Genomic DNA, 14,938 nt, shown 5'->3' on the forward strand with positions numbered 1-14,938 from the left:
TAAGATTATAAAACCTGCTCAATTAGAATTTCCCTGTTGAGAAACTGAAAAGCCTTTAAACTCTAATGATCATCGTGTGTGTGTGTGTGTGTGTGTGTGTGTGTGTGTGTGTGTGCCAGGTACAGTAATTATTGTCTACAGATGACATCTCAGAATTCACATTCAGCAGAAAGGATGTTAGGACTGGTGCAGTATAGCTCAGTGGTACCGAACTTGCCCTGAATTCCATCTGCTGGGGGAGGGTTGGTTTGGGGGCAGGGATTAACAATAGGATATTTTCTGTAGCTCTTTAGTCATCAGAGTTGTTAAAGAAAAGGAAGTCTAGTTAGTAGGCCATAATTTACAATTATTTTCTAAGACTAAGCACCAGCTAACAGTAACTGAGCACTTAGGATACACTAGGCACCTTTCTAAGTTTTCATTTGCCCCTCAAGACAGCCTTCAAAGTCTCCATCTTAAAGATAAGGGAATGGAAGATTAGATGGATAACATGATTGGAAACTAAGTCAATTCCTTCCAGAATCCATTATCTGCTCTTTATTATTTTTCCATACCTAAAGTAACTCAAACTCATGGCTAATAAAAGTGTTGAAGTTCTATCAGGTTTGCCTTGGTAAGCAAGCTTCTTTGCAATTAGCAGTCCCAATTAATGGGTTTGCTCAAGTCCTTCAAGGAAGTTAAACATGCCCTCCTGCAATCTTATACATACTATTAGTGTGTTTAGCAGATGCTGTCTTCATAAATGTAATGAAAGTTAACTTCAGTCCAAGTCAAATTACCACGATATCCAAATGAACAGAGCCTGAGTTAATGAGAGTTCACTCCATTAATTTTTACAAAATATTTACCTCTTGTTTGGAGTTGACTTGTGCTACCTCAGCATTTATTAACTATATATTTAATGTACAAACAGATGTTTGCACTCTTCCTATTTTCATATAAAAAGGCTTCTGGGCACCTTTTAAACTAAGACGAGAAAGCCCAAGTATGGCCAGGCTTAACTGTGAGGTATTTCAGAAGTCATCTGAGGGACACTAGGCTTTAACAATGAACCCAAACCCAGTAAGACACCAAATTCACAATGAAAGAACAAGCTCAGCCTGGCATAGGGAAGGGATACAGTCAACCAGCTTCTCAAAACAGACCTCTCTCTACGTGAAGCAAAGTGTCCTGTTCCAGAACTTGGATAACCGAATAAGCAGCTCCCCCAACCAACTTGCTAAAATCAAACAAAGGCAACTGCGCCTATTTTCTTGTAGTTTTGGTCTTCCATATATATCATAGTAGCTAGCTCAGTTCCCAGTTCAGCCACTGGTTATGTATGTAGGCTAGGTCAGGCCACCACCTCAAGCCACCCATGTCTACACCCATCCAGTGAGGAAATCAGCAACAGCACTGCCAACTATCAATTGGCAGTGCTTGCAACTGTGATTGCATGCAAAGCATATTGAAATCCCCAGGAGAGCTGTGATGTCTATAACTCATAATTGATAAGACCCTGGATTTGCTGAACTTTTCTGTTACGGCCTTCTTTATATGTCTAGTTAAATGCATACAGGACAAAAAAAAGGGGACATTTAAGGAAGCCAGTGAAGTGTTCAAAGTAGACTTCATGAGCAAGGGAATGGTAGAGTCTCCTGCTCCTCTGTCAGTGTAGGGCCTGGGTTTTAACTAGGCCATGAAACAGGGACCCTGTGTGATACAGCTAACTACTTACAGGAGTCATTTCTCCATAGGACCCTGGCAAATTCCTCTCTTTTCTAGATATCACTTTCCCCATTAAGGCACAGGCCCAAAGCAGCATAACCACTTTCCTTTCATCCCTGTCAAACTCAGCAAGTTTCTCAGGAAGCAAACGCTAGTTAAATCATTTTCATAATTCTAAAATGCCTGTAAGACAAGTCCAGGGTCTAATTATACCACTTAAATTTGTTGAAGATGTTTGGGTTTTCTTTTTTTTTATTTCAATAACTAAAGAGCCCAAGGGTTTAAAGTCCTAATAATCTAATAAACTTTGCTAAGTGAACATTGTAACAGATACGCCTGGATGGGATTTTGTAAATACCAGACGATTTCCCCTGATCTTTATCGGGGGGTGGGGGGAGGAGAAGTCTAAATCTTTGGCAGGAAGAAATTAAATGTAGTGCAAAATAATAACATCTGGCCAGATTGTATTTGTCAGGGTAGCAGCCCCTTTAGATGTCAGGCTGAAAAATATTAAAATGAACTCTGAAGGGTGTGTGCAAGATGCTTTATTATGCAATAATAAAGACTTCCATACTGCCATAGAATACTCGGGATACAATTAATTTACCCTAGTAGGGCCCTTCAGGGAACTTCTTCATGTCAATGGAATTTGAAGCCTTCTGCCAAATAAAAGTTTGGGGCTATTCTTGGGGGTATTTTATTTATTTCGCCATCACTGTCCAATTTCCTAACAGCACTTTCTATTTCTCAAAAGCTTCCAAGATCATTTGAATGACTTATGGAATCTTGTTTGTATCTTGTAGCTCCAAGAGAAACACTGTAGCTCAATGAAAAGGCCAATGACTTGGAAGGCTTGGGTCCCTTGATTGCTCTTAACCCTAGTTTCTACATCTATAAGTGTTATGAAGATTACTCATGGTACATGGTAGATTGTTAGTAAGCTTAGTTCACTTTCTTACTCCTTCAATTAAAAGACCAGCTGAGTTCAAATGTCTAATCTCATCAACTTCCCAGAGACCTGTGACGTTCACGGAGGCTTAATTTCTTCAGACATCTTCCACTTGAATCAAAATGAAAACTAAAACCATTATACTACATTTGAAATGCTGTATGTGTCATTTAAAGTTGTTCATCTCTCAACCATCTGGCAGATGTGGTTAGAATGGTTAGAAAGAATATACTCGGGCTTTCCATTAGTGATTAGTTTGATGCACAAAACACATTAATTGTTTTCTATGTACCTCTGAATTATATTTTTTTTCAGATCTGCCATTTTGATGGGGAGAATGGGTCATCTCACAATTTAAAAAATGCATTTTACTAAAAAAACAACTCTTTCCAGACAGTTTGTGCTACAAAACAATGCAAAGTCACTGATTTACCTGATAGGCAAGGCTATCTTTTTCAAATATTAACTGCTAGAAAGAGTACTGTTTTTCAAGTCCCCAAAGAATAGACATGTGGATAGAAGGCTCACCTAGTGCTCTGTGAGACAAGAATAGACACTTACCCACTAGGTTTCCTAAGTTGCCTTTGATGGGCAGAGATGTGTAGGAGTAAACACATAGAGGACATCAAACAGTGGTTTCAGGGTCTATGTGCCCAGATGAGGATGTGGAAAGGATGCTTAGATCTACACTAGGCCAAGAGACTGATGGCAAGTGATATATCACGAGCCACTAAGCTCTGATCCATCTCCCAGGGCACAGGCTGCAGTGTATTTATTTACGTACCAAAATTACTTCCTACTATGATGGCCAGAAATATGTGAGATCTGGGGAGACAAAAAGGTAACTGTTGATGTCAGTACAGTGGATATGGGCTCATTCAGACTGACAACTAACATCAGGGAAAAAAAGAACTACAATAATCTTTTCAATGACTTTTGTATTAAGATGGGTCTTAAATAGCCCAGACTTTCCTACAACTCACTGTGTAGCCCACGCTGACCTACAAATTGTGACCTTCCTTCCCAAGTGCTGGATTTCAGGCAAGTAGCACCACACCAGGATCAATTCAAGTTTTCAACAATGTTTTTTATATACATTACCTCGTTTGATCTTCAAAAGCACTGGGAGGTTGGCAGACCAGATGCTACGGTCTTCATATTTTAAAAAAAATGTTAAATTACTTACCTGTAGCTGGTAAGAAAAAGAATATGTTTTTGAATCATCCTGAAGCTAATATTGTTAAGGAAAGAACATATTGGAAAACAAAGGAAGGAACTGGTACATTCGAAAGAATTTTATATATTCACAAAGAATGAAAAATTGAATTATCAAACCAGTAAAATCAATTTATAACATATAAAATGGTTTGATATCCTGCATATATAAATAGCTTTTAAAAATCAATAGGCATGTAATAAGAAACAATGACTACCTAATTTTAAATATTGAAACAATAAAAATTACCCAGTAAAAGGAAAAATGACACACAAGTTTCCCTAATGACCAAAGAGTACTATTTTTTCATCCAAACTGAGGTTACTATAAAGTGACAAGTCACATGGTTAGGAAAATGGAGATGTATATGTTGCTAGTATAAATGAAAATATAAGTAAACTTTAAAAACTATAGAATCTCTAATATAAAATTTCCAGTTCCAGGAATTTTTCCTGAAGAAATAATTAAGGACATGAATTCATATTTAGTTAGATGTTACATGGACATTATTTTTCTTATTCATGTTAATTGAATACAAATTAAATTTCTATTATATATTATAAGATACATTATTGACATGAAAAGATGCTATTAATATACATAATATACATAAAAAGCAACATAATATATTTGTAAATCTATCTCATATAGTAATTACTGTTATATTAATTACATGTAATTTATATATTGATATATAAACATATATGCATATACATTTATGTATACACATACAGCCCTGTAACACAGACCAAAGATATATAAGAACATGCCAAAATATTACTAGTTGTTAACCTCTAACAGATAGAATCTGGGTCATTTTATTCTCCAGTTTTTTGTTCCTTTGTGGGTTTTTATTTATATAATAAAAAAGTAGTACCTGTTTGTATAATAAAAAGTAATTTTTAAAAAGTAGGCTGTTTGGTGATATGTCATCTTGACATCTTCTAAGTAAATATCCCAAGGTGATATAAATCATATAAAATGAATTAAGTTAGTCTCAGAAAAACAAGTATCTTGTGTTTTCTCTCATTATGTGTCATAGATTTTATACAGATATATAAAGTTGTGTGTGTGTGTGTGTGTGTGTGTGTGTGTGTAGAAGACAGCATGAAAGTAGAAGCAAAAGTGTATAAGCAAACAAGGGGGACTGGCTAATGGAAGGGCATAAAAGTGGAAGATAGAATGGTTTGGAGGAAATGTGCTGAAATACATAAATACATGATATTTGTGCATGGAAATGGCCATATTTAAGAGAGTGTAATACTCATTTTATAAAAATCAAGTACTTTGAATAGATTTGACTTTAATAACTTTCAAGGCATCACTGTCATAAGCAACAGTAACTATCCACTGGCTTCTGCAAATGTACCCTAAGAAATAGATATGAATACGCTCAACTAAAATTCTTGGTTTCTTAATGAATAATGATGTCTTATTTAGAGAGAGTTTGGTGATTAATTAATGGGTACTCTATAATTTTGTTCACTATCCATTTATCTGATATATCCTTTCTTCTACTTGAGTCAACCATTATCCCCTCTATATTTGGACAAATCTTATACCTAAATAAAACTCCCTTGTATTAGAATTGATCAAGGAAGTACTATTATAATGCAAACAGCTATAATATAGAATGAGAACACTTTTCTTTACCAATGACTTCTATTTATTGAGGACCAAGTACATAATAAGCAAAAAGGTAACTGTGCTTGACATAATTTGTGCTTGGTTTTCACAGTTCTAATGGGCTATAATCATTACCCCCATTTTGTGAAAAGCACTTGTATAACTAGTGAACAATGCAGAAGTGTTGGAATTTATGAGTGCTTTAACTGTAAAGGCTGCGTATCCTTAGACTCCTGCAGTCTAAGGAGAGGTAAGGTCATGTGCATGATCATGGTCCTCCAATTAGAAGGACTACTAACCTAGCTGAGAGAGAGAGAGCACACTTTAATGTAGGACAGTAACAGAAAATTTAGCATTCAACATAAAGTTACCTTGCCTAAGTGACCACACGCTCTGGGTTTCTTTTCTTCCTGGAACTAATAGTGCCTCTGTGAAAGGATGCTGAGAAGGTTGAGCAGCCTGTAAAAATTGTCTCCTTGGTCCACAAGAGACATTTAAGAAAGCTGACTTTCGTTTCTCTTATGTGGTAGAACACACAAGAGCACATTTGGATGAGCTGGCGTGTTACCAACCTCACAGATTATCATCCCTGTGGCATGGAGTTTGTTCGGAGAGATTTGGGAAGTGGGACTATGTCATGCTACTAATAAAACCCAATAGAAATCAGAGTATTTATTCCTCTTGGAAGTTAGATTGAGAGGCTATGTGAGACTCGTTCAGACCACTAGGGCACAATTTTGAAAAGTCTTAAAGAAATACATGAATACACAAACACACACACACACACACACAAACACACACAGAGAGACTCACAAATACACACATATAAACACACACATAGACACAAACACACTAGAGACGGGTAAGGAGAGAAAAAGAGAGGTACACAAAGTTTTACAAGAAGCCATCTTTAAATGAACATAAAATGCGCTAAAATACCAACCTATAACCTTATATTCATTATAGTTATATAATGAATATAAGCTTTAAATAAATATAAAGCTTTAAAAGCACTAAAAATGTATATTGCCAGATCTATGCCATTCAATCTAGTGAAAGTAGGTCATTCCATATAGAATTGCATTTACAAATGTAAATGTACAAGATAGAGTAAGAAAACAACAGCTAACATCAGTCTCATTGAAACCCAGCTAAAATGGGCCTGAGTTTGTTGAAACTGCTAGGATCTGTAACAAAGGCCAGCATAGAGCTGAGGTCCTCATACCTTTCACCTCACAGTCCTTTTTATTTAATGGCTCAGAGGGCAGAAACTTTCCCTTTGTCACAAAGTTATAGCAGAGTTGCAGGTACCCTGCTGCCTGCTTAAGCAAGCACATCCTTGGCACACCAGCCCTGTCCCCACTCTCAAGAGACAAGGATGAACGGCAGATGACAAAGTCAGCCAGCAGGTCCAGGAAGAGTAGTATCTAGGAGATGACTGATCATTTGGATTTGAGGAAAAGATGGTTTCCCTAACTCCCTCACTTGCTCTCATCTTCAGTTAAAAGCCACATCTATGGAGAGAACTCATGCTGACAATCTTCCCCTACCCCAATCAAGAATATCCAGCCACTAGTTGAAATCATTTTGTTTTCTTTTTCTTTTTTGTCCAATCCCTATGGAGTCAGATTTCCTATGAAGCGAATGAAAAGAGGGTACAAGGACCCATGTTGGCACATCTTCTTCCAGAAGAGGCACAAGATTTGGGGATTCTAAATGGTCTTCCTTGGGAAATGAGTCCCTAAAACTGTAGACACTTTTAGCTTTGGCAAATATGGATCCACTCCAACATCTTCTAAAAACTGTAGACTTTTTCATGCAGCGTTTCTCTAAGAGCACTGACTATCCATGTTAGCCATATACAAATGTCTTGCTCTGTGATATCTGAACTCTCTGAAGGTAGCTATGTAGTCATTTAGATCTTTGAATCCCTCTTGATTCTAGCCTTTTGTACATGCTAGGTACTGCTCAGCAAGTTTTCGAATAAATTGGAATAGATTTCCCTTGAAAGAACGAAAATTAGAATCGAATGACTTCCCATAACCACAAAGCAAAATACAGGGAGGCTGGCTAAAACATAGTACTTAAGGGCGTGGTCTCTCCAGCTGTCCTTCTTTGGTCTGATTCCTCTTCACCATCTATTGGCTATGCTACTTTGGACTTGTAATTTCCCTAAGCCTTCACTTCCTCAGGAGTAAAATGAAACCAACAAGCTGCCAATTTCACAGGCTTGATGGGAGGTTTCAATGAGATAAATACAAATGAAACTGGTTAGAGCAGGAAACTTCCTTCTTTTCTCACTTAGTCTCTCAGTGCCTATTTATAAAGGAAATTCCTGATGACCCTGAAACTTGCAACCATTTTCCCGCACATCTGCTTGCTTATTTTCTCTCACCCAGAAGAATCTGAGGCCAGTTGACCTGGCCCTGAGGCTGAATCTATAATCATTGCACTGCATTGCAGAAGTGGGGAGCAAAGGCAATGAAGAAGAGGAGACCCAGCTGTGTCTTTGCTAGTATTCTAGCTGAGAACTGATAGAGAATGGAACTGAAATACAACATCAGATGATGAATGATACAACTGAGCCTGGGTGAGGAACACAGGGATGCAGGGGGAAAATGGGAGAAGAGAAGGTGGGATGAGGGAGAAAGGAAGTGTAGTACCTAAGCCCTGGAAGCATCTCACAGTCCACAGGAAAAGTGTTTTAATTTCAACATTACCACTTCCAGCTTAGAGGAAAATTGTTTCTACCTCCATTCAAGTGTCAGGAGAATTGAAATCTCTCAAACATATGCTTCATTACCCCCATATCAGGTACTGCAACTCAGTGAGACAGAAAAAGGAGGAGGAGGAACATATGTTTTAAGAAAGTAAACAAAGCCCGTGGGGGGGGGGGGCAGAGTAGGGAGCAATCAAGTCTAGGCAAAGTGAGAGTCTTCCTGGAAGCTTCTAGAAGGCAGGAGGATCCTTCATTTACTTGGTGGGGCATGCTAGTGATAATTGTGGGCAGTGGTACTGAGTGTAAGAGGTGCTGCCATGAACAGGGGTTCATCTGCATAATCTTCTCACCTCATTGCTGGCCTTAGAATAGTCTCTGCTTGCACACTGGGTCATTCTTCTAAGCTCTTTTTATTAAACAGTTTTCAGCCTAATGACTGACTTCCCTAAATCAATAAGAGGGCACAGAAAAGGTTTGCAACCAGCTCCTGCACAGCTAATGCCACCACAACTTAAAAAACAAATGGAATCTAAAAGTTCTTAGACCAAAACTGACTGACTTTAAACACTCGGTTTCCAGTTGTTTTTCCAATAGCTCTAATAATTAAAACAATTGCATAAAAAAAAAAAAACCTTCGGAACCAAAATACCTCTTTGAGCTAGTGCCATAAAACAGTCCTCTAATTAGAGCCAGCACCTTCTGTGTTCTGATGAGAAATTTCTCTTTTATAATGGGATTAGCAGAGCTTTGCTGCACAAGGAGTGGGCTGATTAATAACTGACATTTTTGAGGATATATAACCTCACTCGTGGTCAGGGTTTGTGTTCCTAAAATTCTTCTATTCAATTGAATGCTATTCTATTTAACTCTAACAAATGAATTAAGTTCTGATTAAACATCAACGGAATTATTCTCTCAGGCACACTGTTTTCAACAAAGACAGGGCTGTGACAGGGTGGCCAGCAGTTAACAGTTTCAGACTCAGTGGGGCTCAGCCTTAGCAGGGCGAGTTAAGTGGGGCGGGGGGTGGGAGGAATTTTTGAAATGGAGAAAAATTGCTCAGTACTCACTTAAAACACCCAGTACATCAGAAAAAATCCCAATTAAGAAATAATTGAATCGCAAGAAAACATGTTTATCAATAGTCAAACAATTATTTAGTCACATATTAACTGTGAAGTAAGATAAATAAATAATCTGCTTAGATAACATCTTCCCTCTGCCTCAGAAAAAAATCCAGTTATTTCAAGCAGAAATGACTGGAGAAATTGCTCAGAGTTGACGGTAAAGGGTGTTCTAACCAAGGTCAGTTTGCTTTAGGGGAGCAGAAAGCAACAGAAGCAGGAAAAAACCACTGCCCTTCTCCCATCTTTTCCTACCTAGCTCCTCCATTGAAAACTGGAAGCAAATCCTCCAAGCCTGGATACCAACCAACTGGCCCTGCTTTCCTTTGCCTCCACTGTGACAGACAGTGCAGTTCAGGGGTAGCCTGGGCATCGGCAAGGTGGCTCCCTGAGGAAGGGCTTACTGTGAAAGCATGAAGACCTGCATGCAGAGCTTCAGCATCCCATAAAAGCCTGTGGTGGTAGAGAGAGTAACCTTTGCACTAGTTTGGATAGACACGGGTGGATCCCAGGACCTAGATGGCTGGCCAGTCTAGCTTGAAACTGTAAGCTCCAGGTCCGGTGACTATGAGTGTCTCAAGAAAATAAGGGAGAGGAGCTATTGAGGAAACCAGCTGTCTTCATAAAGTGTATGTGCGCGCTCGTGTGTGTGTGTGTGTGTGTGTGTGTGTGCGTGCACACACACATGCATGCATGTGTGTTAAGACATTTTCCCATAAAGTATCTCTGACTAGAATTTTAGCCCCATTTTACAGATGTGGCATAATAATCCAATCTAAATGTCTCCTAGGCCGTGAAACTATAAATGTAGATCTTGAATTAGACTGGATTTTTCTGACTCAGAATTCAGTATTCTTTTCAAAAGACCTTCTTTATCACACTTATGAGTGTACATGTGTGTACACATGCATGTGTGCAGGTCAGAAAACAACTTTCAGGAATAGGTTCTCACCTTCTAGCAAGTGTGTTCCATGGATTGAACGTAGGTCATAAGGCTTGGTGACAAGCACCCATAGCGTCTGGGTCACCTCACTGGCATGAATTCAGCATTCTTCTGGTGCTCATATGTACAAAAATTAGTTTAAGCCTTTTAAGATGTAAATATTAAGACAAGGAGAATGAACCTAATCTGACCTTCCCAGATAGCTTCACAATCACCAATATGAACACTAACTGTATTGCTTTCTAAATGATTGGGGTTGCTATAACAGGTACATCTATAACCCTTTATAAATGCCCCTAACTACCATTTTTGATGAGTTATTGAGTCCAGTTCCATGCTCTCCACTCTTACTGTTCCACGTTGCTTCATATTGTGCATATATATGTACCTCCCCATAGCACGCCTTTACACTTCCATCCAATTGTTTCTCCACTAATAGCTAGAAAGTCAGAAAAGTCAAGCTTGTAAAGGCAGTGCATTAATAAGAGTAGGCTCCAAGCAAGGACCCTGGGAGCTCTCAGATGAGCTAACTGCATAACGAGAAGCTCTGTGCCATTTTACATCATGTAGCGATGTTTGCAGCTAAACCACAGTTTTCTTGCTCTGATCAAGAGTTCAAGTTGTGGGACAGTCAACTTCCAGTAAAAGCACAGTGATGCATTCTAAAGAGCCCTTTCTCCCTCCGTCACTGGCATCTGGCACCTTAGGGAAGACCAAAATCATTCAATATTGATAAAAACCCTGGACATATGCCTAAAGATTTCCTAGTAGTGTAAGGCTCAAAGTCATAATGAAATTCCACGAATGAGAACAGAACTCTAATCATGAAGATGAGGAGGTATTAGAGATATGAAATGTCAGACTTCGATCTCATGTTTTCTTCAGGGGGGCCATAAATCCCACTGCTTCATACTTTTGTTTTGCCTGAGGGCAAGGAGAACCAAGTCATAGGATAGATAGCTTGGGAGGCACTGTGGTACCTTAGCGTTTCCGTATCTATAAACTAGAAATGATTACAGTACAGGCCCCATAGGGTTGCTAGGAATATTAAATGAGATAATTATGTAAAAGTAAGCATCATACAGTAGGCATTTACTGAACCCTCACCATTATCTTTATCCTCATTATTATAAAGTAGGGGAGAGGAAAGAGAGAAAGCAAAGGGAAAATGTACTTTCAGTGGAGTTTCTCAAAAAGAATTAATTAAGCAGAAACAAAAAACGATTGTGCTGCCCCATTTTCCTAAGCACATCTAAGTAAATTAAATTTAGGAAACGAGGCAATGCAAAGATTGAGGATAAAGAACAACTTTTTTAATGCTTCAATCATTATCAAAACAGCATTAGCATTAGAGAGCTCCAACCACTGTAGCAAAGGGCCCCAGGCTCATGTGTGAGGGCAAAGGCTTCCTGCAATCAAACACATAAAATCCAAATCGAGGCAGTAAGGACTGCTCATGGAACTGTGCACATAGCTCCAAAACGCTCTCGCTGCTGAAATATTCCCCCCCCTCCCCCAAATCAGGGCTACTGACAGAATCCTAAAGAGATTGAGAATCTAGGCCAAGATTAAGGTAAGCTTACTCCAACTGCACGTGGTGGAGAAAATAGCTCACAAAAGCTACCACATCAAATTTCACATAAACAAAGTAGTAGGGCAATTTTCTCAATAACTTTGTCTACCAGGATCCTGAGGGATGGATGTTTAGTTTTGAGCAAAAACAATTGTGCCCCTCAATCCCAATTCACGGGAATAATAAGTAGTTATGAGAAACAGGAAATAGATGCCCAGCTCTCATAGCAATTGTCTCATTCTGATGCCTTGTTTGAAGCCTTCTCTTGTCAAAATGTTTGTTACAGAAAGGATTTGTGGTCAGTGCTTCTCCAAGCATAACATAAATGCCGAGAGGTCTGTGATTGTTGTTGATTTCCTCCTGCGGGCTTTTTTTTTTTTTTTTTAAAGTGAGGCACACTAAAAATAAAAAAAAAAATTTAAAGATCAGAATGAAAAGAGATAAAGAAGGAGTAGGAATGACGGTAAGATTGCTAGCACAAGGAAGTCGGCATAATTTGCTGTCTCCATGCTCCATTCCTAGGGTTGTCCTTCTGCCTGTCCCTGGGATTCTAGAAGTAAATGTGTGTGCAAACACACTTGTACTTCTATGTACATATGTGAGAGAGACAGAAACAGAGAAAGGACATCAGTAGTAGTTGGTGTTGCCTCTGCTTTCTATTCCCTACTCATTTGGCTACTGTTCAGCTTCTATAATACAGCAGCCATATCTGGACACCAATCCAAAACATTGTCAGTACTTATTTTTGTCCCTAGTCTCGTACTGTTGCAGTCCCCTGAAAAACAATATGTAAAGTGCAAGACTGGACAGGAACAGGAATTCCAACGACAAAGATCCTCAGATGGACAGCAATACCAGCTGCTCTGAAGACTGGAATACCAGCATCATCATTCTGCCAGCCCATGTCAGCAGACAATGGTAAAAAGGGAACACGGGGGGCCTTGGTTATTCTAGGAATGAAAGAAGTCACTAGTATTCTACACTCTTTAAGTACCCCCATGCCTCCAAGACTAAGTTCCATCTGTCCACTTCAACCCAATCCTCTTGTAACATTACTTATCACCCGGCTTCCAGCCAGTATATTGACTCCAAAACCAATCTAAGAGGTACATGAATGGTGCATGTATTTTTTAAACTGGTCTGAATTATTCATTCTATCACTAAATTGTTAGTCTCAACAAATGCTTCACGGGAGCCTCACTGCATAAATAGGTTAACAAAGATTTCATGCTTTCACATTATACTTCATATAATGAACCTAACATCAATATCCCCTTGGGGCTTTTGACACAAGAAACCATTGGGAATGTATGTTTTATTAGCTAATTTGAACAACATTTTAGCTAATACTAAGGATTTCATTTTAAATACCTAAAATAAAGTATAATTGACCCACCTTATAATTCAGAGGTTAATTCTTGTCAAGGTGTCATTAATCTGAAACTTAAGAATGTCAAGTAGTCATAAGTGTTAGCTCTGACTCCAAGCCTACCTTTACAGGCAAGTAGCAGCTGATTCAGTAATCTTAGTTTAGAAGGTAAGGAAGCAGGTCAGGGAGGTAGCTCAGCTCATCAAATAAGGAGTTCCAGTACCCAGTACCCACAGAAAAAGTCAGGCATAGCAGTGTGGGCCTGTAACCCCATCAGTGGGGATGGAGAATAACCAAGGAGGATTTCTAAAGCTCATTGGCCAGCAAGCCTAGTTGAATAGGTAAGATTCGCATTAAGTGAAAGATCCTCTTTCAAAAAATAAAAGGTGGAGCGTGATAGAGGAAGATGCACAGGCATTGACCTCTGGCCTCCACACATGCACATACATGTGCACACGCCCATATGATCAAGTATATACCCATCCACCGCAAACCCCCCAAAACAACTTTAAAGATGGGATGGAAGAGAATCTCCATATCCACAAGTAATTTTCCTGGTCGCCAGAGGTAGACTAATTAGGGGATAAAATCATGAACTCTAAAAAACCAGGTAATCTAGATTCAAATCTTTCCTTCACCATTTATTTTAGGTAGGTAGCGTTGGCAAATTACCTAACCATTTTCTGGTCTTGCATCTTCATCTATAAAATGGAGGTAATAAAGACCTACCCATAGGTATATTGTGAGAATTAAATAAAATGATACATGTAAATTAAATTACTTAAAATCACGTGGTACTCTGTAAAGACTTCTTATCACTCCCATCATCTCCACTTGATCTTTAATCTGAAGGAGTCTTCCCTGTGCTTCGGTAGTTTTCCTGTGAATTACCAAGGGTGGAATTGCTTGCTGCCCATCCTTTCACAGTTCATAAAAAAGCACGGTGAGAAGGGACATTCACAAGGAGAGGAGAGGAAAGCACTCATGCACACAAACTGGAAACTGGCTGGCCAACAAAGCCAGCTTCTTCCTCTTAAATGGAAATGTCCCCAGTGGTCAGAAGGAGTTCGTGTAGGTTCCACAGATATCTGACTCACTGGAAGAAAACTGGCCTTGGAATTTATGAGAGCTGTTGTTGTTGTGGTGGTGGTGGTGGTGGTGGTGGTGGCGGTGGTGGTTGGGAGGGTTGAAAACAACTCTTAACAGACTAACAAAGAAAATTATCATGGACTTTTTCAGCAGTGATTTCTGTCTTTTATATACAGGGAAACAAAATGCCCTTGGACAATGAGTTTTAATCCTGTTTGCTTTTTCAAAGATCAAAATGAAGTTCCTTTAAAAAAAAATCTGTGTGTTTCTTATCCAGGGTCTCTCACTGGGAGGTTTTTATATCAAGCATGCATGCTAGAATGGTAATTTATAAATTATATTTAGCATTTGAAAGCTCAGTGCCCAAATAATGATGCCATTGAACAGTACATCGAAAATGATCCCCCAAACTCACCTTGGAAAACCGCAGCATTCTGAATAATTAAGAACTTGAGTTCCATACTCGCAGACTGGAGCAGTTGTTCCATGTTCAGCCGTGCTGTTAGTTGGTATTTTTCTTCCATCTTTCTTGAGCAGCATGTTGGGCCCTTGGGGAGACATACTTGCAAATCTGATCCTGAAACAAATAAGGTATTCATGTTTCAGTAAGCAGAAAATATCTC

The 14,938-nt window shown here is 38.9% G+C and overlaps 1 protein-coding gene across 1 annotated transcript in view; it reads right to left on the reverse strand.

Annotated features, from left to right (window-relative positions):
* The window catches only part of Gpc3 (glypican 3), a 336,736-nt gene that overhangs the window by 291,165 nt on the left and 30,633 nt on the right, over positions 1-14,938 (reverse strand). The window contains exon 2 of the mRNA XM_034485703.1: positions 14,731-14,892. Within this exon, the coding sequence (XP_034341594.1) occupies positions 14,731-14,892 (162 nt within the window). The remainder of the gene's footprint in view (positions 1-14,730; positions 14,893-14,938) is intronic.

This window comes from Arvicanthis niloticus, chromosome X (assembly GCF_011762505.2).
Source record: "Arvicanthis niloticus isolate mArvNil1 chromosome X, mArvNil1.pat.X, whole genome shotgun sequence".
Lineage (NCBI taxonomy): Eukaryota > Metazoa > Chordata > Mammalia > Rodentia > Muridae > Arvicanthis > Arvicanthis niloticus.